We start from the raw sequence: 27,278 nt of genomic DNA on the forward strand, positions 1-27,278 counted from the left end.
TTTAATCTGCCAGGAAGTTTCAAATCAGTTAAGGCTTAAAAGATGTTCACAATTTACAGATTTGAATAAAGAAATCCCACTGGAGATGGCACAAAGGTGCTGAAACAAGTTTGGGTCTATATGAAAAAATAGTGTTTTGCATAACAGTGTTTTTACATATTAGTATCATTAGAAGCAAATAGTATATTTTCTTCATAAGATGTTTGGGCTACCATATGACACGTACAAGACAAGAGTGAATGCTTCTAGGAGCAAAAGCAACATTATTTCATTGTTTTTTGTGATCATATTATTGGAAGGGATAAAGGCAAAGACTTTTCAATAAATTTCACACAACTCATATTCATTTTTCATGTTTTTAATATTAAACTGTGTGATAATTTCATACAATTATATACAGGTCTCAGTAATTGTTGTATTACTGTTGAACAGATTATCATATTTGTATGTAAAGCACTTGTAACAAACAGTATTTACACATACAAACATTCTAACATACAATGATTACCTATATGTGACTATTCCTAATGTTCTGGATATTTACACCAAAATATTGACTATGGTCATTCATTAGAGCTCTGACAATGAGGCTCATTGTGACCCAGTAATCAAGGAGGATACAATTTGCTCCTCCCGATCAAATAAATGACTACGGCACACTCATACAACAATTTTAAATACAAGATACCGAGATAATTCTCACCAACTGCCACAACTTTTTTTTTTAAATTTTCTTTCCAGTAAGTCTGCATATATAATAGTATACACATATATTCACAATAGCAGATCATTATATGCTGATTATTTTTGTCATCTTATAATTTAGACACAATCTATCTAACAATAATAAATTCCTTTGCAGCACACAGCCATCAGTACAAATGATGGGTTTGCAAAACATTCATCCTCTAGCAACACTAAACCTAAATGCTTTTCATGAAACAAGCTCTCACATTTAAACATCTTTTGCTCACAGCCTTAATTCTAAAATTATCTGATGCTCTCAGCATTAATTTATTCAACAGTAATAAGATACTCAGCACTTCAGAAGCACATTTTGCATGAAGTGGATTTTCCTGTTAATCAAGGGAAACATTCTCTTTATATTCACAGAGCAATTTGTAATATACTTTGGACCTAGATGTAATATCAGATTATAATACCAGAACGGTACCCTGACACATCTGCTGCCACTTTTCTGTGGCAAATAACAGTTCTCTTTGGATATAATGCCCATGTATTTCACTAATATAATTTACAACATATTTAAACAGTCAGCTTGTCTTTTATTACAGTAGATTTACAGACACATAAATTGTGTTAGTAATATTTTTTTATTGTTACTAAGAAAATTTTCTCTCATAACTATCTTTGGCAACAGGCAGGCATTTTAATCTATAACTAACACGTAATATTATGGTGCATATTCACACAGATGGGTTAACTACTTAACTTAAACAAAGACATAAATAAAGGAACTGCACTGCATATAATCAAACTGTGAGATCATAGTGTGTCCAACCGAATCTCTGATGAAGAATAAAATGCCATACAGATATAATATAGTTACTGGTCCAAGATTTTTGAGCCACTAAAATAGTGGGTGGTTTACAAACATGAACACATAAAAAATAGTTAAAAGTGTGTAAAACTCTCAACGCAAACAATTGATGGCAATTCCTGTAGTGGAATAGTGCTGCAGTGTTTACCACACTGATGCACTGCTAACGTTTCTTGGGGTTGGTCCCATTATCGGTGGGATTTTCCCAATCCAACACATTTAAGAAAGCAATATATTTCAGTCTAGGACTAGAAAATAAACATAAATACAAATAAAAAAGTTGACAGCACATATAAAATTGATTAATAAATTACAGTCTCTCATATGACACCAAGGATACTGAACTCTAGAGTTGAACTGATTGGGAAAGTGTTTGATCAAAAACAATATGATGGAGAAATCTTTGTAATGTATCTCCATATTAAATTACTGGAGTACTGCAGAAAGATACAAGATGAGTATATTTGAAACGAATAATATTCTAATATTCACAGAATAAAAGAAATTTCTGGTTTCCACTCCTGTTCAGTAATTGAAGATGTGGGTGTGTGACTGTGACTGTTGAAGAATCTGCAGAGTAGCTTTTGATAAAAGGAATGGGCACATTGCAACATGTATCTGTTGTTTACAATGAAAACATAAGTTTCAGTTGTTTAGATTTATGTCCATTCTGTGCAGAAACTCTTTCTTTGGTAAATATGTGCAGACTGCACACGTGGCAATATAAGAGTAAACTTCAGAAATATACACTGTACAAATGTCGTTAAGGTCTACTTGACTATCAGTATTCCACCAGCACACAGAGATGATGACAAAATGTCTGTGCACTGTCCACTCTCACCCCCCCCCCCCCTCCTCTACCCAAACACACAAAAACACATGAAGAAGCATACAACAGACTGAATGACTCTCTGGCAATGGCAGACACTATGTGGGATTTCATTCAAAATTATTGGGAACGTCAGTCGACTTCCATTCCAAGTATTCGTCATTTTGTCTTTCAGGACAGCTGTCATCTGAAACCACGTAAAAGGAAACCAGTTTTAGCTTCAAAAGGTACGGCATCTTAGTGGTCAATCAGGGCACCAACACTTGCAGCCTCTCATTCTCCTTCAAGACATCGGTGCTGAGCTCGCTGCTGTGACTCGCGTCGTCTCGGGAAGGCTATAACGGTGAGATACATTAGGATCGGGTTTCGCTAACGACTCCTCCGAGGGTAAGTGTGGGGTATACCGTAGGCGCACATCCATACATGAAGAGAGAGCAGTCACTTGTCGCTTGCTCAGCCCGCCAGTGGCTGTTCGCCAGTGCCCCTCGGGATCACGCAGCAGCAGCGGTCGGTGGTGGCGACTGCGAGTCGCCTCCCGCGTCGTCCTCCAAGGCCAGAGGCACTGCGGTGGCGTCTACGTCTGCGCCTGCGTGGCATCCCTCCCTGGTGCGGACGCGCATCTCGGACCAGGCGACGGCGATCCACTCGTTGCGGCTCGCGTCGAACCACGTGAGGCCGAGGTTGTAGCGGCCGTTGAGGTTGGCGTGCTGGCAGTGCGAGAACCACCAGCCGCCCTCGTAGTTGGCGGCGCAGTGCGTGTTGCTGATGTCGAGGTCGCGGTCGATGGCGGAGAACTGCATGCGCTGCTGGTACTCGAGCGCGTCGCTGGCGTTGCCGCGGTAGTTGGCCACGTGCAGGCGGTAGCCGTCCGATGCCGGCCCCACGTGGAACTCGCCGTACTCGGCGTGCCAGCGCTTGCCGTAGATGTCGCGCAGATCGACGCGCAGGCTGGAGCAGTTGGCCGCCGTCAGCCGGTGCAGCGCCTCGTTGCCCAGCCAGAACTCGCCTGTAACACACACAGCGCACTGTCAGACTCTCTCTCTCTCTCTCTCTCTCTCTCTCTCTCTCTCTCTCTCTCTCTCTCTCACACACACACGCACACGCACACGCACACGCACACGCACACGCACACGCACTCTACACTCGCCAAGTCCCTCCACGCTTCTTTCACTGTAATTCAAACAGCAAAGGAAGCCAATTCGAACTAAGCACATAATAACGACTTTTAAGAGACCGCTACCATTTGCAAAATTTAATGACTTGCACGAAATATTAAATGAAGCAACCTGTTTCGGAAGCGAGGTGTAACAAAGCTAATGTAGTGAGCGCTCAGCTACGATCGACACATCAATAGTTAGACCGAAACAAGTTTTGTGTTTTTGACGACTATCTTGTTTCCACCCTACAGTAGAACTGATGTGATGTCGTGCCTGCAGTGTCCCTTGCAAGTTTATGAAAGTGATAACCAAGATCCAAGAAGCCATAGCAATGGAGGTAACCTTTTAGGAGCAGAATGGCTACAAGACATGTCAAGAGCGTACATAAAAATACAATGGACTGCAGGCACAGCTCTGGCTGACATGTCCAACATAATCATCAGCACAGGTGCTACCTGCTCATTTATCATGCCGCAGGGAATTCACAGTCTCAATAAAGTTCTTGTGCTAAGAGTGAATTCAGTGCGAAATTTACGCCGAACAGTTGTTGCAGAGATGGTTTCATGAAATCTAAACGTAGCGAGCACACTCCGCATCAGAGAAGGTAGCCATTTTAACCGATAGGTTAGTTGTGTTTAAGTAGTTCTTAGTCTTAGGGGGCTGATGACGTCAGATGTTCAGTTCCTTAGTGCTTTGAACCATTTTTTGATATGTAACATACCATTGGAGATCTAATAATGGTATATCCTATAAATTATGACTTGCTTTGAATAAAATGTGGAGTAGTGAACTTACGATGGTTTTGTAGCAACGTGACGTTCCTGCCCCCCCCCCCTTCCCAATTCCATTTTAGTTTCTTGGATTAAGAAATTAAAATGCTAATCATTCTATAAAAAGCAGTTTATTTATCACACTCTCCTTGTTTGTGACATCCACTTAATCTTTGCACTCCTAGTACACGAAAGACATAGCTAATATTATTCACATACTCTGTCTCTACAATTTCTCTCTCGATTGTTCACCTCACTGCCGTACTAAGTGCTGGATGTCATAGACTACACCCCCACTACCGATTCATACTTTGGTGAGCACTTTTCCGTAGACGTAGTACAGTATCGGATGCTTGTAATTTTCTCTGAACTCCTCTTTCACCCCCTCCTTCGTCTCCATTTCACCGACGCAGAATTCTATGTTCCAGACAGTCCATTTCCCCAAGAGTTCATTAAATTCTACGATTGCCTCCACTTAACAAGTGCTTTTGCTCACGTATGACTGCATTTTGCCTGCTGAAATAGAGGTGCCTCGATTCATATTTCCAAAATGTGAATGACAGCTTCCCTAAATAGTAACACATTCACAGACACAGGAAGGTCAGTGCGAGAAACGTAATTTTCGCCGCTTGTGTGTGTAGATGGCGTTGGTTCGCGACTGAAAAGGCGACAAAAACGGCCGCGGACGCTAGGCGCTGGCGCTGTCCACTATCCGCGATTGCAGCCGGCAGCGGCGCAAGCACAGACGAGGGCTGCGGCGCGCGCCATTGAGTGGCCTGAAAGCGGCGGCGGGGCGGCTGCTGCTGCCGCTGGTGTGGAGACACAAAAGAGAGCCGCCGGCGGCAACAGTGGCAGTCCTAATTATGCGAGCGCACACACACCACCCACGCTTGCGGACGTTTCACCTGCCAACTGTTCAGATAAGCGAGCGCACACAGCTGCTGCGCGCATCCGTTTCGTCTTCATTGTGTTGGCCACGAGGCTATAACGCGGACTACTACTTTTTCACTTGTTTTTGGGTGGTCGTACCTGTCTGCACATACATCCTCAGCGCTTTCAGCATTATGTGTATGAACTGAACTCCATCCGAACAGGCTATGGAAGGTCCAACGGTACCGATCGACCCCCATTACATCCTAAGCCGATAGTCGTCACTGGAAGCGGATATGGAAGGGCACGTGGTCAGCACACCGCTCTCCGTGCCGTTGTCAGTTTTCATTGACCAGAGCCACTACTTTTTAAACTATTAGCTCCTCCGGTGGCCTCACAAGGACTGAGTGCACCCCACTTGCCAACAGCCGACCCGGACGGTCACACATCCAGCTGCTATGAAAGTCTGACAGCGATTAACTTCGATGATCTGACGGGGACAGATGTTACTACTGCGGCAAGGCAGTTGGCCCTTACGTACATGTGCCATCAAAACTGTAGGATTCCATAACGCTAACGAAATAATAGGAGAAACATTGCGAAAATATAAAAACCCGCCAGGTTAGCCGAGAGCGCTAAAGCGCTGCTTCCTGGACTCGGGTAGGCGCGCCGCTCCCGGATCGAATCCCCCCGGCGGCTTAACGACGGAGGCCGGTGTGCCGGCCAGCCTGGATGTGGTTCTTAGGCGGTTTTCCACATCCCACTAGGTGAATATCGGACTGGTTCCCACGTCTCGCCTCAGTTACACGGCCCGCAGACATCTGAACACATTCACACTATTCCATGGATTACACGGGACACAGACAGTTCGGGTACACTTATTCGGTCCCGAGGGGTGGGGGGGGTGGGGGGGGGGGGGGTGGGGGGGGGGTACGAGGTGGCGGTAGGAAGGGCATCTGGCTACCCCTTAAATTAACCTTCCCAAATCCGATTAACCATGCCGACCCTGCGTCATTGTGGGAAAAAGCACAAGCAGAAGAAAGAAAGATTGCGAAAATGTAAAAGAAGCTGACGTAGAAGTTGAGTGTGATAATAACGTCGTTGCAGGACAATTACTGTTCTCAATATACACCGTCCGTCCAAAACGTTCATAGAGTGATTTCATTCCTGGCGTATGAGCATCGTCAGCGCAGTATTTACTGTGACACCTTGAACTAACGATTGTAAACAATAGACATGCAGTCATTGTGAGCGGGCGCTGTTAAGTTGTGGACGTGCGGCTATAGTGTGTCGACGTTTCATAAATCGCTGTGCAGCAACATCCCTAAATGAAGTGCTCAAGGCCATATCTATAATGTTTCGAAGAAGGGATAAGTCTGCACAAAGTTTGTTATGAACCCCGAAAGAAGACAAAGACGCGTGGACAGCTGCAGCATCTTGATTGAATTGCAAAACAACGACATTTTTTTCTGGAAAGAAATCATCAGCTGTGACGAGGCTTGGTGATATCAATACGAGCCAATCATAAAACGACATAATGCAGAAATTCTGTGAAGGGTCAGCACTTTGACGAAATACTCCACATTTACGCCAACGTGACGCGTGAGTTGAAGTTCACTCAATTATACTAACTTTCTATGCGTTGAATTCAAGTAAGGAGAGGGGATGGGAGGGGGGGGGGGGTGAAGAGGGCTATATACACCGCCTGAAGCACTCAAACCCCCACCTTAACTTCAGAAAGAAAGTTTCACATATTATCCCACATTAAAACCACTGTGCAAAAAAAGTGGTGCATTCTCAGAACAGACTGTATGTTCCGGGTTTCCCGCACAGTTCGTTATACAGTTATTCGACAGTTTTGTAGCTATGATGTCATGTGTTTACAAAAACAAACACTGTTATGCAAATGACCTTTATATTATGTGGTTGAGCCACGATCGCTATAAACATATAGTACTGTGAACATATAGCAACCATAGATATACTCACGGCCAACTGTATAACAGTTCTTATACTTCGTAAACATATGACATTGCAGCAACAGAATTGTCAAATTACTGTCATAACAAACTAATTAACACCGTAATTCAGCAAATATAGAACGACAGTTAAAATATATTTGCCGACAATGTAATATGAATCTCAGACCATATAGACATTTATACATAAGTAGCAATCCCAGCTCTATGTTCTACTATAACTTAAAAAAGTATAATGAAAATAATTCCTCACACACTGTACTGCAGGTCGTTCGATAATGCCTGTTTAGTCGAAACGTATCTGTAGTGGAAGTGAAAGTAATAAAAATTAAAAACACACAGCAGCAAGTTTCGACACCCCTTGCAAGTCTCGACACCCCTTATACATGCGTCACTTGCTGACTTACACTATGTTGGAGGCCCTATGGAACACTATCTACTGTCAAATTTAACACATAGAAGACGAAAAAGTGGAAAGTAATAGTTATATAAGTAAAAATAAGTTTTCAATTTGGCACGTTTTTAAAAAGTGCCAAAAAGGGCGAAATAATTTCTGCTAGCCCCATATACTAAAAACGTGTGGCACATAGATAGGATGTCAGCTACTTTTGCATGTACGTGTTTTTCGTTATAAATCTTCCAAATGTTGTCAAAGCTACTAAAAATTCACAAGCACAAATTTCCCGGACTGTCTTTGTGGGATGAGGGATCTGCATGGGGCTAACAGAAATTATGGTATACTTTTTAGCCCGATTGAACAACGCGTTATATTAAAAATTTATTTTCATTCTTCTGCTTCACTTCCTATATTTGGCCAATTGCCTGTTATCTTCTAGTGCGCCGCGTGGTCTACAGCGTCTTGTCACCCCCGCCCCCCCCCCCCCCGTCGGATGTTCGAGTCCTCCCTCGGGCATGGGTGTGTGTGTCGTCGTCCTTAGTGTAAGTTGTAAGCCAATTTAAGTTAGATTAAACAGTGTGTAAGCTTAGGGAGGTCCCGTAAGACCTTACCACAAATCTCCAAAATTTCTTCTAGAGCATTTATAATTTAGAGCGTTTATCGGAAATCTTTCACCACCCATCATTTTGTCCTGTTTTCCTTCATGTATTACTAAATGGTGATTTCTGTATCGATCTTCCCTTTACATTCTACCACTCTCCCATAAATCCTCTCAATTAATCAACCTTTCACTCTTGTTAGAAATCTCATTTTTTGTCGCCTTGTTGTTGTCCACCATTCACTTCCATAAGTAAGGCTTGGCACTGTTATTATTTTATAAAACTTCAGCTGCGTTTATTTCCTGGCTTTATTTTCTATCGAATTAATTATTTAGAACTTAAAAGCAGTGTTTATGTCTTGGTATTAAAAAAAAGTTCAAATGTGTGTGAAGTCTTAGGGGACTTAAGTGTTGAGTTCATCAGTCCCTAAGCTTACACACTACTTAACCAAAATTATCCTAAGGACTAACACAGACACCCAAGCCCGATGGAGGGATGTCTTGGTATCGAGGAAGCTAATTTGGGAGAGTGAACGAAGCATCTGCACCAGTGCAGACTCTTAGATCCCACACTTTACGAGCTGCTAGGCTACGTCGTGGCAGAGGGAGTGGACTACTGACCGGCGGGCGAGCCGAAGCCGGCGGCGTACTCGTGCCAGCGTCGGTTGAAGTCCTCGGAGCCGTCGACGCGTCGCTGCACGACGGTCCAGCCGCGGTCGCACCACGCCAGCAGCGGCCGCGACAGCCCGTCCGGGCTCAGCAGCTGCAGGCCCGAGGCGTCTCCCGCCGCCGCTGCCGAGCAGTCTGCCAACACAGAGCGCACCGCGCCGTCAGCGAAACAGACGGACAACCAGCTGTGGCTTGCAAGTACAGCGACACCGACACACACTCTCAATGTAAGCAGTGGCCGAGGTAGTAGGGAGGCGGGGTTGTACACAGGCATCCCCGGCACCCCAGCTCCACGTGTTGTTCAGCCAGCACACAGCGCATGCAGTAAAGGTAATTTTGAAACAAGAGTTAAAGGTCAGAGAGGAAAAATTAAATGCTCTAAGGTTGCCTATGACGAAGAAGAACTTTGAAGATTGTAAGTAGGCGGTTTAGGTGTTTATGTTGGTAACGCCACGTAGCGCTCTATATGAAAATCACTGACTGCGCTGTGTGCAGTCTGTGTCTGGTTCGCATTGTTGGAATTTGCTATTGTAGTGTTGGGCAGTTGGCTGATAACAGCGCGTAGCGTTGCGCAGTTGGAGGTGAGCCGCCAGCAGAGGTGGATGTGGGGAGAGAGATGGCAGAATTTTAAGAGCGGACGATCTGGACGTGTGTGCGCCAGAAAGAGTAAATTTGTAATACTGGATATCATGAACTGATATATACATATATATACAACTTTTGAACACTATTAACGTGAATACTTGTTTATTCTTTATCAAAATCTTTCATTTGCTAACTATGCCTATCAGTAGTTAGAATCTTTTATTCAGCTGGCAGTATTGGCACACACTGTATTGCAGTAGTTGGAGTAACGAAGATTTTTGTGAGGTAAGTCATTCATGATAGGTATAGATTATTGTTAGTAAGGGCCATTCTTTTGTAGGGATTTTTGAAAATCAGATTGCGTTGCGCTAAAAATATTGTGTATCAGTTTAATCAGTCATTTGTAATTTTTCTGACGGGACGTTTCAAGATCAATCGAATGATACGGATAGTGTCTAGAAAGTGAATTATAAGATGATCATCAACGAAAGTAAAGTGAATTATAACATGAGCATGAACGAAAGTAAAAGAGTTAGCAGTAGAATTAAATAAGGGAATTGTACTAAGAAATGAGGCACTTATATAGTATACGAGTTTTGTTATTTGCGTAGCAACGTAACTGACGATGGTTGAAGTAGAGAGGATATAAAATGCCGACTCGTTATAGTACGAAAAGCCTTCCTTTAAAAGAAGAATTTGTTAACAACTGTATATGGGAATGTCCAGACTGACTAACTCATAATCGCCTAGTCCAAACCGCTCGTGATAAAATTTTGGAAATTTCATGAAGGTTTGATCTTATACTGTAGGTGTCGTTTAAGTCCAAATTCCAAGTGTGTGAAATAGGGGATGAAAATTTTCAACAAAATTTCACTTCTCGATTAGACACAAAGAAATACGTATTAGGGGATTAAAGTAGCTACAGAAATATCACCAAAAGAACGTAAAAGACATAAATTTAAAAAAAAAAGTTGACTGCAACTACAAGAATCGCTTTCTGATCAGAATCACATTCGCAAAACACCATGCTTCTATGGTCTTAATTGGCGTGAAAAGTTTGGAAAGAGTTGCAATTTGTAAACAACATAAAAATTCCATTAAAAGAAAACAAAAAAATCTTTGCACGCCATTAAGTCAGGAAGGCCATTTGCAACAATGGCCGAAGAAGTTGACAATTTCATATGACAAGGCGCTTCAAACCCTCAGAATTTTATTGAAAATGATGATATAGTTTTGGTCTTGCTGGGAAACAAGCCGATCCAATTCTTGTGTTGTTGTTGTTGTGTTTGACTCAGCTCTCCGTGTTAGTTTATTGTGCGCTATGTATCATCATCCCTTGACAAACAAACAAGCTGTTCAGTCTCTTATCAAAAACAAATCTGGCCAGGCAAATATCTACGTTTATTGTGTAAGAGCGTAAGGAGGTCAAAGACTTTTACTGTCTCTCCCAGAACACCTCTCCCCCCTCCCCCTAAATGTAACATACCTCACCCACACTCAGCATGATACAGATGCCCATGATTTTAATTATAATATCAATACAAGAAGTAAAATATATTAGTATAATCACAATACTTTTTTACATCAGTGTTTCGTGCCTTCGACCTTGTCATACCTTCTGGATCCACACCTTAACTGAAACATCTTCTTGGAAGGAGAACATTTTTATTCACTGTAATGATAGATGCCACGTCAAGATCGCGAATGAATAAGCTTCTATTTCTAATACACCACAGTGTTTTCCGGAGTTAGCTACCATCATGAACGTTGAGCCTAAAGACCAAACAAACGAAAATATTCAACACAATTTTAAAAGACTTTCTGTTTAAGTACCTATCAAACCTAATGAGTTAAATTAAAGGTTACCAACTACTAATAATAATATATCAATCGATCTCATTATGAGTCTTATGAAAACTGAAAGTGTCTTTTTATTAATGATACCACAGTCCTTCAGTTCAGTGCAATGTTTCCGCAAAGCAAACGCAGGAATTCCGCTTGCAAAGTTCTTGCGCGATGTCTCAGTGGTAACGGCGCACTCAGGTGAATCCCACTCTCAACGCACAGCTACGGGCGGCACGCCGCTCCCATCTTGCGGTAATGTTTGGAGGACGTTATTTACGGCGGCAAGTGCTCGCTCCTCTTAAATCAAATAAACGCCACCGTAACTATGGCAACATTCAGGGGGAGAACTCGCCCGTCTCAGCACCGGCAGCCCATTTACATAGAGAACGGAACTCTGCACTGCAAATAGTATAAAACTCACTCCGGCGTTTTGGAGCGCAATTCAGGGTGGCAGTAACACTGTGATGGAATCCCGTTTGCTTTGGCAGAATCCACGCCGCTTCGAAACGAGTTCCAGGCAACTAACTATTCATGCAGTTTGTTAACAAAAGGAATAGAGCCGAATGGAATTGTGAGTAGTTTTGTCAGTTGTCACATTTACTTTATTACAGCGCGCATTATGAATTTCTGAGTAGGTGTAACATTAAAATTCATCATTTATTTAGGAATTATAATGTTGATGTGAGCGGCAAAATAACATGCAGTTCCCTCTCATAGAGATGAAACTGAGTATCTTCTGACTAATACGCTATTAACTACTATATAAAATTTTCTTAAGTTGGAAAATACATTTCGTTTCCTTCAGTAGTTTTTTGTTATAGTCAACACGCAACTGCGTTTTTTTAAGCGATTCGGAGTAATGACAATGCGTTAAATTTTTTCGGTAAGTATCGATAGAACATCAGTATTATCGAAAGGGAACCTTCTCGGTTGCGAAAGAGGCATGCCTTTGGCTGCCGTGTTTAAAATGTATCTGTCAGCTACGTTTACCTAAGAAACTGTGTGCGCAGTACAGTAATTTCTCAATGTGAAAGCTGTAAGCCACAACTCTAAAAGTAAAAAATGAAAGGCACAATCCAAAACTGGCGCACGTTTCACTTTTCCCTTCACGTGTAAGTACTCATCCGCCTGTCGACCAGATGAACACATTGATGACTACTACAAGTAGTCTGGTATGACGCTAAAGTAACCTGCGTCTAATTAGATAAAACAAAAATAATACTTCACCAAAAACAGAAATAAATTATGATTTGCGGTTTTGCAGACTAAGTTTCAAGTTTATAATACTACTTGGTACAGCTTGCTATTCGGCTAGGCAGACGCTGGCAGGAAATGCTCATAACATCCCTCGAAGTGTTTCCAACGGTAAAGCTACAGCGGTATGATTTGTAGAGTGGACAAGTGAAATCCAACCAGTAATGTAGCATTTTTCCTGTAATCTGTCGTCGGACGCCAAATGCTATAATATTCTATTACAGCCTGTTTTCATTAACAACTTCCGGCGATATATATATATATGTGTGTGTGTGGAGTCAGACAATGTCCGAAACGCTGTAGGGATGTTGCAGGGCAAAAAAATTCTATACGTGACGCCGTTCCCGAGTTATTTAGTGCTGAAAGTAGACAATCTAAAGCCCCGCGCGCTCACATTCAAGCGGCCAGCCAGTGGGGGTGTTGCCCAACGAACATATTACTTCCTCCCACATACATCTCACGCAATGACCAAGACGAGAAAGATCGAGAACGACAAACATTCCTCCCACGCGGCATCCGCGAGTTGAACAGGGAAGAGGAGATCATTTAGTGGTGCCTGAAGTACACCCCGCCACACACCTAGGTGGCATGCGGAACGTGACGTAGATGTAGATGATCTACAGTGGCCCTTACCTGAAATAATTTAGAAAATCCACGGTAAGCCTTAACCACGATGGCCGGAAAGAGCAAATTCTACATTCCCGAATACTTGGTCAATGGCTCCACAACTGCACTGCCCCATTCGGTTGGACCTTATCGTACAATGTTCTTGGATATATACGCAATTTGCTCCAGATACTTACAAACTAAGTTATATTAGGCATATAACGATAGAACGAGAACAGGCGACGGAAGAGATCTTGTGTAACGGGGGAAATTAAATGTCGTGTGACGAGAGCCTCCCGTCGGGTAGACCGTTCGCCTGGTGCAAGTTTCTCGATTTGACGCCACTTCGACGACTTGCCCGTCAATGGGGATGAAATGATGATGATTAGGACAACACAACACCCAGGAATCGAACCCGGCCCCTTAGGATTGATAGTCTGTTACGCTGACCACTCAGCTACCGGGGCGGACCTGTAACGGGGGAAAGACAGTGGGACTAAAAGAACCTACTGGCACACTCCGTAAGGTGTCTTGCAATGATCTGGTCTATATGTAGACCTACAGGTGTGTAGAACGAGAACAGGAGGTGAATGTGATCTCTGTGACAGATTAATATGGATGGCGGTATATCTGGCCAGAGGAGACACGGCAGAGAAGAGACGGCAATATCGTCTGTCGGTGGGTGGTGGGGATCTGTGGGGTAGCAGTGGTGTTTGTGGGGTTGATGCTGGTGTTTGTGAGGGTGGTGTGGGCGGAGGAGCGCCAGAAGGCCGCCTCCGGCTGCCGGCGGGGCCTCCACATCGGGCCGTGTTTTCGGCGACCGCACTTGCGGCAAAATTGTTTGTCTTTCCGGAGCTGGCGGGGAACTCGCTCCGTCGCCACGGCCGAGAAACGCGTTTCCAGAAGTGGGCACGTATGCGTGGCGTCCGCCGTTTGGTGGCGAGATGAGCTTCTGCGAACCTCCCGTCAACACGGCAGCACGCTCACTCTAGAAGGTGGAAAGCCCGAAGTTGGCGACAGGTCAATATGCGTTCATTAGATGCCGAGCACTCGCATCAACAAAGGGAGTGTTTTAACAATGCACCTATCTTGTTCAGTGCCGTTCAGATCACATTTTTACCATCATTAAGGGGGGTAGGACGTCAAACGGGCCGACTTGGAGCAGGAGAGGCACCACACGACATTTCAATTTCCACTGTTTATAATTTTACAAATAAATTTACAAAACTTTGTCAGCATAACCAGGAAGGATTCAGAATTCACACTCTTACCAGTGGAAGTTGTAAAACATAACGAAATAATTTTTTTACGTGTGAAATTTCATCATTTTTTTCACTTACTAATGGTAGCATTCGTTGCTATAGGTACACTTTTCTTCATAAATAAGAGAGATTCTGCGATGAATTTTGCACAGCATACAAACCATACGTAGGGTGTATGAAACTCTAGAATTTTCCAAATCTATTAAAAACTGTGGTGAAAATTGAGGTAAGTAACTACAAAATTTGTGTTTTTTCTAAACATGAAGTTTAAAATACAACAGCTCATTCATTTTTTCATAAATTAAATAAATTCTAGAGTTTCATACACCTGTGAGTATGGTATGTATGATGTGCAAAATTTATCGAAGAATCTCTCTAACTTATGAAGCAAAGTGTACCTATAGCAATAAATGCAGCTATTTGTAAGAGAAAAACTGATGAAATTTCACACGTAAAAAAAAATATTTTGTTATGTTTTCGAACTTCCACTGCAATGAGTGTGAATCCTGAATCCCTTCTGGCGATGCTGACAAAGTTTTATGAATTTTATTGTAACAAATAAGCCCTTGGTCACAAATATTAAGTCAAAAATTGACCTGGTTTCGACGCTACTATGAGCGTAGTCTTCAGAATTAGACTAACTGTACTAAAACATTAGGTATATAGTGCATTAATAAAATTAAAGTTTGTACTATCTCGAAAAGATGCAGTACTTACAAGTCACAGTAGTCTTGTTGCAGCCCTTGTCCACAGTCCGAGCAGCCCTTAGCGGCTCGCCATCTGACAAGTGTTCATGAATTCGCCTTTCCGGCTGAGATCTTTTTTAATATGTGACTTGTAAGTACTGCATCTTTTCGAGTCAGTACAAACTTTAATTTTATTAATGTACCATATACCTAATGTTTTAGTACAGTTAGTCTAATTCTGAAGACGACGCTCATAGTAGCGTCGAAACCAGGTCAATTTTTGACTTAATATTTGTGACCGAGAGCTTATTTGTTACAATATAATTCTGACACGGTCACTGAACCTTAGCAGCTATGTACAAAGTTTTATGAATTTATTTGTAAAAGTAGAGACACTGGAAATTAAAATGTCCTGTGATGCCTCTCCTGCTCCAAGTCGGCCCGTTTGACGTACTACCCCCGTGAAGAAAGAGAGGAAACTCATAAATGATGTTTTCGTAGAGGGAACATCTTTTCCAGTCCTGTTCAAAAGAAACGTGACGAAAAATCTGAAACACTTCGCGGATGTGGCAATATGTCGAAATTGATACTTTTGGTTAACTGCCGGTAACTCTACAGTAACGTAGGCGAGAATTTGGAAATTGTCGCGCAGGTCGGCAAGCCTTAAGGGCGGCTGCAGCTCGTAGCGAGTGTGTGCTGACCTTTGGGCAGGCCGGCCACGATGCGGCGGTAGTCCCTCTGCACAGCCGTCAGCTGCTGCACCAGCTGCACCACGCCGCTGTCGTTGCCGCTTCCGCTGCCGCTGGCTCCCAGCACGTAGTTGGCCGTCGCGTTCTCCACCTGCAACAACATAAAACCCGACACTCAACCTCACTGTCCATACAACTCTATTAACAGCAGATGATTCGTGATAAGATACAGCTTTGTGCCCAACAGAAATTCGAAGCCCTATCTATCTTTCACAAAACCACTGCCCTACCAGCTACACTACCCGGATATGGGTAACGGAGCTACTCAAAGCTTAAATTTGCCTTTGATACCCATTTTGTAGTGACAGACGGAAAGTCATCGAGTAGAACAGAAGTACACTGGCTCCAGGAACACTCTTCTGAGTTTAAACACTTCCGCTGGCCACCAAACTCACTAGACATGAACATTATTGAGGGTATCAGGGATGCTGTTCAGAAGACGTCTCCACCTCCTCGTACTCTTCCGGATTTATGGACAGCCCTGCAGGATTCACGGTGGCAGTTCCCTCCAGCACTGCCGGCCGGTGTGGCCGAGCGGTTCTAGGCGCTTCAGTCTGGAACCGCACGACCGCTAAGGTCGCAGGTTCGAATCCTGCCTCGGGCATGGATGTGTGTGATGTCCTTAGGTTAGTTAGGTTTAAGTAGTTCTAAGTTCTAGGGGACTGATGACCTCAGACGTTAAGTCCCATAGTGCTCACAGCCAGCTCTCCAGCACCATCTCAGACATTATTCGAGTCCATGCCACGTTGTGCTGCGGCACTTTGGGTGCTCGCGGGCGCCCTACACGATATTAGGCCGGTGCACCAGTTTTCTTGGCTATTCGGTGTATATACAGGGTGTTACAAAAAGGTACGGCCAATCTTTCAGGAAACATTCCTCATACACAACAAAAGAAAATATGTGTTCGGAAACGCTTACTTTCCATGTTAGAGCTCATTTTATTACTTCTCTTCAAATCACATTAATCATGGAATGGAAACTTACAGCAACAGAACGTACCAGCGTGACTTCAAACACTTTGTTACAGGAAATGTTCAAAATGTCCACCGTTAGCGAGGATACATGCATCCACCCTCCATCGCTGATGCAGCCCTAGAGAATGGCGTATTGTATGACAGCCGTCCCCATACGAGCACGAAGAGTCTCTACATTTGGTACCGGGGTTGCGTAGACAAGAGCTTTCAAATGCCCCCATAAATGAAAGAGGGATCAGGTCAGGAGAGCGTGGAGGCCATGGAATTGGTCCGCCTCTACCAATCCATCGTCACCGATTCAGTTGTTGAGAAGCGTACGAACACTTCGACGGAAAAGTGCAAGAACTCCATAGTGCATGAACCACATGTTGTGTTGTACTTGCAAAGGCACATGTCCAACTTTACATTCCTACAGTTGGGCCAACTGGCGGTGAATCGAGGAAGTACAGTACATACTGACGAAACTAAAATGAGCTCTGACATGGAAATTAAGCGTTTCCGGACACATGTCCACATAACATCTTTTCTTTATTTGTGTGTGAGGAATGTTTCCTGAAAGTTTGGCCGTAACTTTTTGTAACACCCTTTATATCACAGATGTTTGAAACTTGAAAAGGTCTCTTGGATCCTGTAGTTTCATCTGATTAAAAGCATTAGAAGGATTGAAATGTCTCTGATGGTTCGTTACCCACGTGACAGCCAACGACTACTTCACGTTGGATGTCACTGAGCTGACGTGAACGACCCATTCCACTGTTACTGCTTTACCTACAGCCCCCTGCTTCCCACCTCTTTCTGTACTGGAGGGTCCGCCTCTGGTGAGTGCCGCATTACATAGAGACGTCCGGATACTTTTGATCATATGGTATACATCATATATGTGTAAGATATTGCGCTGTTTCTCTCAGGTCGATCTGAAAAGTGGGATGAAAAGGTTTTAACGCTGCCAATACACCGGCACTTCAATTCCATTTGCGCTGCGCAGATAGCCACTGTCCCAGTGCGATGCTACTCTGGCGGGATCGGCGCAGGTTTGCCTAAGGTAAAGGCGTGGCGCGTCCGTGGTGGATGTGGCTGCGGTGGCAGCGGCGGCGCGCTCCGGAATGCAATCTCGCGCCCAGAATAAGGGAGGCCGCCTTCCGCAGCAGGCGCATTCCTCTGCCGGGCCGCCGAGTAATTCCGCCGGAATATTCGCCGCGAAATCCGCAGCCATACAGTAGCGGCCCACCCGGGGCGGGAATTCGCCGGCGAATCAGGCGTGCGCGCCGCTTCCTGAGAATTGACGCCCGTTTTCCGCGTGGAAGCAATTTCTCTGGCGACGGGACGACGCGAACCGCCCTGTCGGCGGCGCGTTCTCCGCTGGCGCCAGTCGCCGGACTAGCTCGACGCTCCGAGTGGCAGGTGTTTTTCTGGCGACAGTGACGCACGCGGTCGCATTAGGGGCGCGTCGCCGCGACGCTGAGCGATGCCGCCCGCTATTTTATCCGGCAGCCGCTCTTCCCAGAGTCGCTCCCAAAGAAACTCTGCACTGGCGAGACTGATACTCGTAGGTGACTAGCCACGTATATTCTTCACGTCCTTTCACATGAAACGGAGCAATCTGGGATTGGCTATTATGTCGCCCGTAGCATAGTTTACGGCCGCACCCAATAGTTCCTCTTTCTTATGACTGTGGACACAAAAGCCTGTTTTCGGTGTCTTGAGCATGGAGGCTACGTTCATCCTTTTTTTTTTTTTTCTTAGTAAGAGGTGAAGCAGATCTACGCCCACACGGGCATGATGGCCAACTCAACAGGTCTACTGCCACCTCTGCATAAGGGTTAGTATTCACTAAAGTGAGGTGTCGCAGGATGTGGGTACTGCGATGTTTGCGTACGTATGGTTAAGGTTAACCATTAATACGCGCTCATCTGGACATAGATTGGGTCGAAGTCGAACGAAGGGTAGCGCTTTGAAAGGCGGAGGAAAAAAAGTGCTAAGGCAAGAGCCAAGGGAAAAAATCCTCTGTGATAGTTAGGTCGGGTGGTAAGAGTACTAGCGGGTGTCTTACTGCCTGCGATAGGTCGCGCAGGGGTAGGCTTTGTTAGTAGAGGGTATCATGCATGTCGATACCTTTGACGTTGCGCGGTGGTAATGCTCGTCCGTTCATCGTGGACATCGAGGGCCGACCTTCCCGAAATCTTTCTAAATGGGCTTTCAAAAAGAAGTCGATATTCCCGTTGGTAGTCACAAAATTTCGAAATTTAATTGACTTTCTGAATTGTACCGTCTGGCCATACGGAATGTCTTTCCCTAATTGTAGGAGGACTGGAATGCGCCTCAGTTTTTCAGCGACAGATATCACGACTGAGGCCAGACTTTTATCCCGCGCAGACCCTGGTTTCGCGATGTTCGCCTATCCACATGGCTGATATCCACTGTACGCCGTATGAACCTCAACGATGGAAGTTTTCCGATGCACTTTCATCTCACCGGAATTACTTCAGCTCAATTCTGTAACTGCACTAATACTACATAGTTGACATTAGTCGTATGCTGTTTGTATGTGCGAAATGGGAGAGGCACACACAATCGTACTTGCAACAACTGCATATTCTGAATACAGAGCTTCTTACTAGTGCCGCCATTCTAGTTTCTTTAAGTGATCCCGCATACAATTAAAAGCTTTTTAACAGTTTGTAGTAAGAACGCAGCACTGCGAATTATATTAACCGCCGATTCATGTTAGCACAACAGCATATATACAGTTATTTGAAATTATTCATTGAACATATGTATCTATGTTGTTCCTATTGTTTTCTTTCTATTTCTTAAATTTGAGGCGCCAGAATAATTAACTGTGTTACATCGTCCTGTAAAATTCTACACAGATTATCAAATACCTTTGTTAAATATTTACTTCTATTCTTCTATTTGCACCTTCACCATTTTGCGGCGCAATGACTGCACCTTGAAATTTGGTCGTGTGTAAATTCCACTTCTTTAACATTTCGGCCGAATACCGTTCGGACATCTTCAGAGTGAGCCGAGATTTGTCGGGGCATGCTTTATTAAATGGAAGAATTAACTCTGTCAGATGCAACTCAGCAGCTGACTTATACAAGTGAATCGGAGAGTGTGCCAACAAATCTGTGGAGGCGAAAACGGCTGTGCAGTCAACCAGAGAAAAGCTGAGAATCGATTAATTCCACCTGTTTAGGACACTCAATGCGATTCGTATAAAAAGACACTACAGAAACCTTCGTGGAATTTTTCAGTCAGACCATATATATGTGCACGGAATCTGCATTTGTTTGAGGACGACAGTACTGCAGACAATTTTATGACGATAGCCAATCTCTTTGACTGATAAGAACCGCGAGGGGTAGCGGCGCGGTCATGGGCGCCTTGGTCACGGTTCACGCAGCTCCCCCCGTCGGAGGTTCGAGTCCTCCCTCTGGCGTGGGTGTGTATGTTGTCCTTAGAATAAGTTATTTTAAGTTAGATTAAGTAGTATGTAAGTATAGGGACCGATGACCTCAGCAGTTTCCTCCCATAGAACCTTACCACAAATTTCCAAATGATACGTGAACTCTTAATCACGACTGAGAGTTTACTTTGCAGAGCCCCTTAACACATTTACTTTGTAGAGCTCTTTAACACAAAGAATGCATACTTGTGGTCTGCATCGCCCGCCTCGACACAAAACGTTTTATTAAAGCAATATTCGGCTCGCCGACAGTTGCGCACGAAGTTCCCTGAGAGCTACAAGGGTTTCCGAGAGCACCTCACGAGGCGCGTTAGAAGGGCGGAGCGCTGCGAACTTGTTCATTCGTGAAATGTGCCGCCGCCGACAATAACGCGCTGCCATAACCGTTAGGCCCTCACGCAGCCCGTGGGCCTGCCGAGGACCGCGCCCACCGTCTCGGGCACGGCTCCAAAGCGGACGCCGTAGAGCTGTTAGCCGCGTTCGCGCATGGCCGAGCCGCCCAAAGATAGCACCTCCTGCACCCAGCACGGACTCTGGGGGAGGGAGGCCGAAGGGGATACGAAAAGCTCCTAACCATCTACCGCATATACACTGTGCTTTAGAAAGCTCGGTCAGAGGTACTTCTGATCAGTTAACTGCCGTTTTGCTTCGGATAACGTGGGCGTACTTCGATTAATCAGAACAAGTAGATGAACGAATGAAGAGGAAATGATTGCAAAAATCTTCACATCGTCTTTTTTTTTTGCAGAAAATCCGCAATCAACGACTGTACAAAAAATTTCATAGTACGCCTGGACTACATGTATTTCTAAAGTGATCGTCAACTTCGGATTCTCGAACAGCCTTCAGATTTGATTACACCTGCTACAAGAGTAAGCAGACAATTCTGTAAAAAAAACACGCGTTCTGTATCATCGAACAGTATAGAAACATATTTTTTAAAAGTAATTTTCATTCTCTAGGTACAGTGGTTTCTTGGAGTAATGACCGATGCAGAATCAGAGGACAGAGCGAGTCTCAGTTCGATACCAACATTTGCTTTACAACCACGGCAAACCTCCCGAAAACATTAGACAGAAATTATGGATGGGCACTATATTTTATTTGCACACTCTCTGGCCGAAATTATCCGGACATCCATTGGTGGATATTAATATGACGAGCGTCAGCCTTTCACCTTTATGACGGTCCGCCCCCGGTAACTGAGTGGTCAGCGTGACAGACTGTCAATCCTAAGGGGCCGGGTTCGATCCCCGGCTGGGTCGGAGATTTTCTCCACTCAGGGACTGGGTGTTGTGTTGTCCTAATCATCATCATTTCATTCCCATCGACGAGGAAGTCGCCGAAGTGGCGTCAAATCGGAAGACCTGCACCAGGCGAGCGGTCTACCCGACGGGCGGCCCTCGTCACACGCCATTATTACCTTTTTGACAGCTTGAACTCTACTGGGGACACCTTCAGTGATGTGTCTGAGTGTAGCTGGAGGAATGGCCGACTGATCTTCCTGAAGAGTCGAAACTAAGATACACATTGACGTTGGTCGCTGGGGTCTGTCGACGTTCTACCTCATCCCAAAGATGTTCCACGGCGTTCACATCGAGATTCTGCGCAGGCCAACCCATTTCAGTAATGTTACTGTCCACGAACCACTGCCTAACAGAAACTGCTTTATGATAGGCTGCAGTGTCTTACTGTTACAAATAATCATCCTCCCGGACCTGTTTCTCTACTGTGTGCAGCGCACAATCCTATAAAATATGTTCATATCCTTCCGCACTTAGCCGTTTCTACTACACTGGAGACAACATGCAATCTCTTAGATTTGCCGGGTGATTCGTTGTCATCTCGCTGAGATAGGGTGTTCCGCCGGTTGTAGCTTCTTCCCAACACGGCGATAAAATATCCCCGTACTGGACACCGCCTCCTACGTACTTCACTGTTGGCCTTACATACGACAGCAGGTAACGTCCTCTGTGAGTTCGCCACGCACTATACCTTCTATTGTCACACGGTGTTGCCTTTGTCATGGCTGTATAAATCACCCGTTTCTAGTTATCCACTGTCCATTGGTTTCTCTTAGCATTCAGCACAGAAATGTGTGGCTTCAGAGGAGCTGCTCGACCATTATACCTCTTTTTTTTTTTTTTTTTTTTTTTTTTTTTTTTTTTTTTTTTTTACTGTGATAGTAGCTATTGGTAGCTTTTTGGAACTCATGAGTGATTCCTTCTGCTGCTCTGATGCGATCTTTACAACAATCTTCCACAGTTCTCGACTGTCCCTTTCCGTCAGTACGCCAGGTCTGCTTGGACTTGGTTTAGCTGTGCTTGCTCCCTCAAGAGTCTACTTCACAATCCCAACACCAACAGTTGGCTTACGCACCTTTAGAAGGTCGGAATGTCCCTGGCGAATTTGTTACTCCGGTAACATGACGTGACTAGTCCACGTTCATGACCGACGCACAGTTCTGTTACCAGCTCTCTCGTGACATCTACTGGTGAAGTAGTGTATGTGTTTCCGAATACTTTTGATCAGATAGTCAACCACTGGAAGTCTAGTATACGTCAAAGTCTATTTGTTTCTGTGTACAGGGAATAAGGTGAATGAAGTGCTCGGTAAGTGCAGTGCACGTGTGTCGCTACCAATCGGAGATCCATGCGTGCATTCTGTAAGTCTGCAACTTATTACACCGAAGCTCGAGATGAGCGACTGCAAGTGGTCGAGTACAGGGATCTGTTGTAAGCGCGGCAGGCGCCCAGGTGGCGGCCGGCGCCGGGACATAAATCTGAACCCCTCCCACCCCCACCCCCACCCGCTGATCCTCCTCTCCGACCCAGAAGAGCAGCTCTGGCGCGGTGGCGGTGGCGGCGTTTAATCGCAGACGGACAGCGTGTGATTTACGGCCCGCGGCCAATCGATGCGCATCACCCCGGCCACTCTGCGGGCTGCAAATTAATTTACGGCTCCGGGCTGGCTCGCACAGCCTGGCACCCTGCAGCCTAACCCCCTGAGCCCAGGTGCAGCTGCCTACACCACAAGCTGTTTGGGACGGCCCTGGTCTGATCTCACTGGCGACGTCGGCAGCAGGTACACCCCAAGAGACATCATGCTGACAACACGTAACACCGCCCCCAGCCTTCATGGAAGCCTCAGCTCGACGAGGAAAAGTTCATCGATTTTTTCAGACATGGCATATTCAGTTGAAGCCATGTATCGTTGATTAGATCCCGTAGAGCACCCAAATTGCGGCGACATTTATTCCTATACGACGCGTTCAGTAATTAATGCAACACTTTTATTTCGCCGATTTCGATTGAAACAATACGATTTTTGTTTTGGGACTTTCCTGCTTCAGCCCCTACAGTGAGTGTCATGAAGTTCCGACAGGTGGCGCTCTATGAGTAGCCTTCAAAATGGCAGGCAGAGACCTGTCACTGAGTTCCTTTTGGTGGAAAACCAGAGCATCACAGACATTCACAGGCCCTTGCAGTATGTCTGCGGAGACTTGGCAGTGATCAAAAGTACGGTGAGTCGCTGGCTGAGGCGTCAGTCGCCGTCGCAACAAGGTCGCCCAAACGTATTTGTCTCCCGGTACCACCCGACCGCACACATCTGTGACTCATGCAATGTTGGAACGTGCGGACACTCTCACTCGAGGAGATCGACGGATCAAAATCAAATGCCTCGCTGTTCAATTGGAAGTCTCTGTTGGTAGTACTAACTCACTTGTCCATCAGTTGGGATACCCAAAAATGTATGAGCGCTGGGTTCCTCGCAGCCTAAAAGCAGACCATAAAGAGCAACGGAGGACTATCTGTGCAGAATTGCTTGTACGTTACAAGACTGATCGTAATAATCTTTTATCGAATATAGTCACAGGTGATGAGACCCGGGTTCATCCCTTCGCACCGGAGACAGAACTTCATTCCATGGGCCGCGCGTGATTAGCCGAGCGATTTAAGGCGCTGCAGTCATGGACTGTGCGGCTGGTCCCGGCGGAGGTTCGGCTCCTCCATCGGGCATGGGTGTGTGTGTTTGTCGTTAGGATAACTTATGTTAAATAGTGTGTAAACTTAGCAGTTAGGTCCCATAAGATTTCACACACATTTGAACTTTTTTTTTCATTCCATGGAGTGGCGCCACACCACCACTCCTTCGAAAAAAAACTTCAAAGCTGCACATTCAGCCAGTAAACTAATGGCGACGATCTTCTGGCACGCTGAAAGGGTTATTCTTTTTCTGTCCCCCATCTGGTGGGCAGCGTGTTCTGCCACCCTCAGGAAATTGAAGAAACGACTTCAGCGTTTTCGTCACCATAGAAATACAAATGAACTTGCCCTTGTCCATGACAACGCAAGACCTCACACAAGTCTGCGCATCCGAGAGCAGCTCACAAAACTTCAGTGGACTGTTCTTCCTTATCTACCCTACAGCCCTGATACCGCATCTTTCGAATTCCACCTGTTTGACCCAATGAAGAACGCACTCCGCGGGAAGCAGTACTTGGTTGGGGGTGGAGGGGGGAGGAGGTTCTTGATACAGTATTACAATGGCTCCAATGTCGACCAGAAGAGTAGTACAATACGGGCATAAGACCCTCCTGTAGTGAAGCCTGTTCCATTGAGCGTTCAGTAGCCAGAAGTGTCAGCAATAATATGGTGTATCGTAATCCTGAATAAAATCAAACTGCTTGAACGCCCCTCGTTACTTAGACCGTAGATACGCAGGACGGGCACCGTTCGTGACGTGACAAACTTCAATACATGCGTGGGCTTCGTTGACACGAATTATCCGGGAGGCAGCCCGCTACGCAGATCTATTCCTTTGGGTGCCTACCTGCAGGCGCGTACAAGTTGGAAGCGACAGTACGGAGCAGAGGTTGTACAACGAACTTTGAAGGCAACCCAGTCAGAAGTTTGCCTGTAATCTCAAGAATTCTGAAAACCATTAGCAGGCCTTCCTCTGCCTGTGGGACACTGATACATAGCAATAAATACATAGCAATAACATTCAGCAAATTGCCACTGATAACCGATCGTGGGACAAATACGTCCGAATGGTAGTGAAATGATTAACTCAAGCTGTGCTGGACAATAGTCTTTGACTCAAAGAAGTCACTTCTTGCTGAATGCTTTTGATAACGTCCTCCTGTATTACCTGACTGAATTTGTATATTTTAACAAAGCTATGGAACACCTATAAGGGAAAATGTTTTATGAGACACTCTTTGTTCGGTCTCTCTTCGCTGGGGTTGGGCTTAAGAAAGAAACAGAGACTTCTACATAATAGCCTATCTCGTGCACTTAAGGTAAAGATGGAATAAATATAAATACTTAGCGGCCATTTTGACATACATGTTTGATAACCCATTCCAGAGGAGACGCATATTGTTACTGTGTCGTGCAACACGGCTGCTGCTCGCAGCGGACTACGGTACTTCCAAACGTCGCATTATCAGTCTCTATTAAATATCAATCCATTTGCAATTTAAAAAAACTTTATTTAAATTCTCGAGCACGGTTGTCCTAATAAGTTAAAGTGCTGCAGGAGACGCGATGAGAAAGAAACCAAATGGCAGTTCTGTCAAACCAATTTCACACGCTGTTTGCCGGTTGTTAATTTCTAGAACTGTAGCTCCTTTCCAGCGGAGAAACGGGATGGGAGCAGAGGAAATGATGAAGTAGAGACAAAAATGCGGCACCGAAAAAGGAAACCGGGAAAGTAATTGCGGACGGTCTTTACGTGCGGCAGGAATACCGAGCTGTGGGGTGGGGAGGCAGCTGTCGCCAGGATGAGCTGCGGAATTATTCATGGCGCGGGAGGGCGGTCCGCGGCGGCAAATTGGCGGCGGAGGCGGTCTGCGCGCGCCGGGGGCGGAAGCCCATCGGTGCGTCTCGCAGTAGCGGCTTACTTGCCCTTCCGGAGAAACATCGCGCCTCAATTATACCTTTTCTTTCAACAGCGGTTGTACGACAAATTACCGTAAATAATCCGACTACCCACTAGACTGTTCTCCAGTCGCCCCTTACGTCAGTTCAGGTGTGGCTACTTTACGAGGTATCGCGCAGACATTGTGTACACTAGTAAAGTAAACTTGGCCAGGTCGGGTAGAACCCGAACACTGAAGGTTCCGCACATCTGAGATAGTTTACCCAGAATATCCAGTTTATCGAGAATATTTGCGATTTTTGCCAGTTATCGCCATCGACACTTGCGAGATATTCGTCCCAAGGATTCCAAGGCTTTCGAGAATATTTTAATTTCAAGTCTGAAATTAGATATCAAATGGCAAAACAGGTATTTTTTGTGTGGTATAATTATGTATTAACGATTTCGGGTTTTTCCCTTTACTTTCACTGTGAAACCTTGCTTCTTGCCTTATTTCATGATTTGATGTCAACGGGAAGTATCCTATAGTATTTGATGAGCTAGTTTTAGCGTATCGAAATATGTGGCGTAAATGACCGTATTTTTTGTTTGCATTGACTCAGAAGGTTAAAATTTTCGCACCGCCGAGGAATCATCAGCTTTAGTATGTGAAACGAATGTGAACTTGATACGACTACTCGGTTCCTGAGAAAAATGGTTCTTATCAGCCGGATAGACAGACAGATAACAAACCGACGACAGTGGAGTTCTATAAGCGTTGCGTTTACAATTTTCTTCGCATTTTGGAAATGACTTCATTATCCTGGTCCACCACGTGACTCGTATTATCCTTCCAGGAACAGGAATTAAAAATAATACTACGTTAACAGCTGACGAGGCGACAAAAAAAAAACCGCTCCTTCGCGACTGATCTTCACCTCTGGTGTATCATATCCAGCTTCGAACTGCTTTGGCTATTTTCACTTTAAAAAGTATCAATTAAGGGACGCAAACTGCTGGGGCGTTTAGTAGTATTGACCTCTTGTAACGGTGTCTTTCCGTTTAATTCCATCCTAGTCTAAATCTCGCGAGCTGGTGGAAGCTAAGTAATTTACCATGATGTGGCGCTCCCAGAATCACCTTATTTAGTTAA

General features: G+C 44.9%; 1 protein-coding gene across 1 annotated transcript in view; it reads right to left on the reverse strand.

Moving 5' to 3' along the window:
* Positions 1-342: 342 nt before the first annotated feature.
* The window catches only part of LOC126268712 (protein scabrous), a 183,747-nt gene continuing 156,811 nt past the window's right edge, over positions 343-27,278 (reverse strand). The window contains exons 6-8 of the mRNA XM_049973932.1: positions 15,770-15,908; positions 8,783-8,965; positions 343-3,396 (exon numbers count right to left, since the gene is read on the reverse strand). Coding sequence (XP_049829889.1) covers positions 2,882-3,396; positions 8,783-8,965; positions 15,770-15,908 — 837 coding nt within the window. The 3' untranslated portion in view covers positions 343-2,881. The remainder of the gene's footprint in view (positions 3,397-8,782; positions 8,966-15,769; positions 15,909-27,278) is intronic.

The sequence above is a fragment of the Schistocerca gregaria genome, chromosome 1 (assembly GCF_023897955.1).
Source record: "Schistocerca gregaria isolate iqSchGreg1 chromosome 1, iqSchGreg1.2, whole genome shotgun sequence".
In the NCBI taxonomy this organism is placed as follows: Eukaryota; Metazoa; Arthropoda; class Insecta; order Orthoptera; family Acrididae; genus Schistocerca; species Schistocerca gregaria.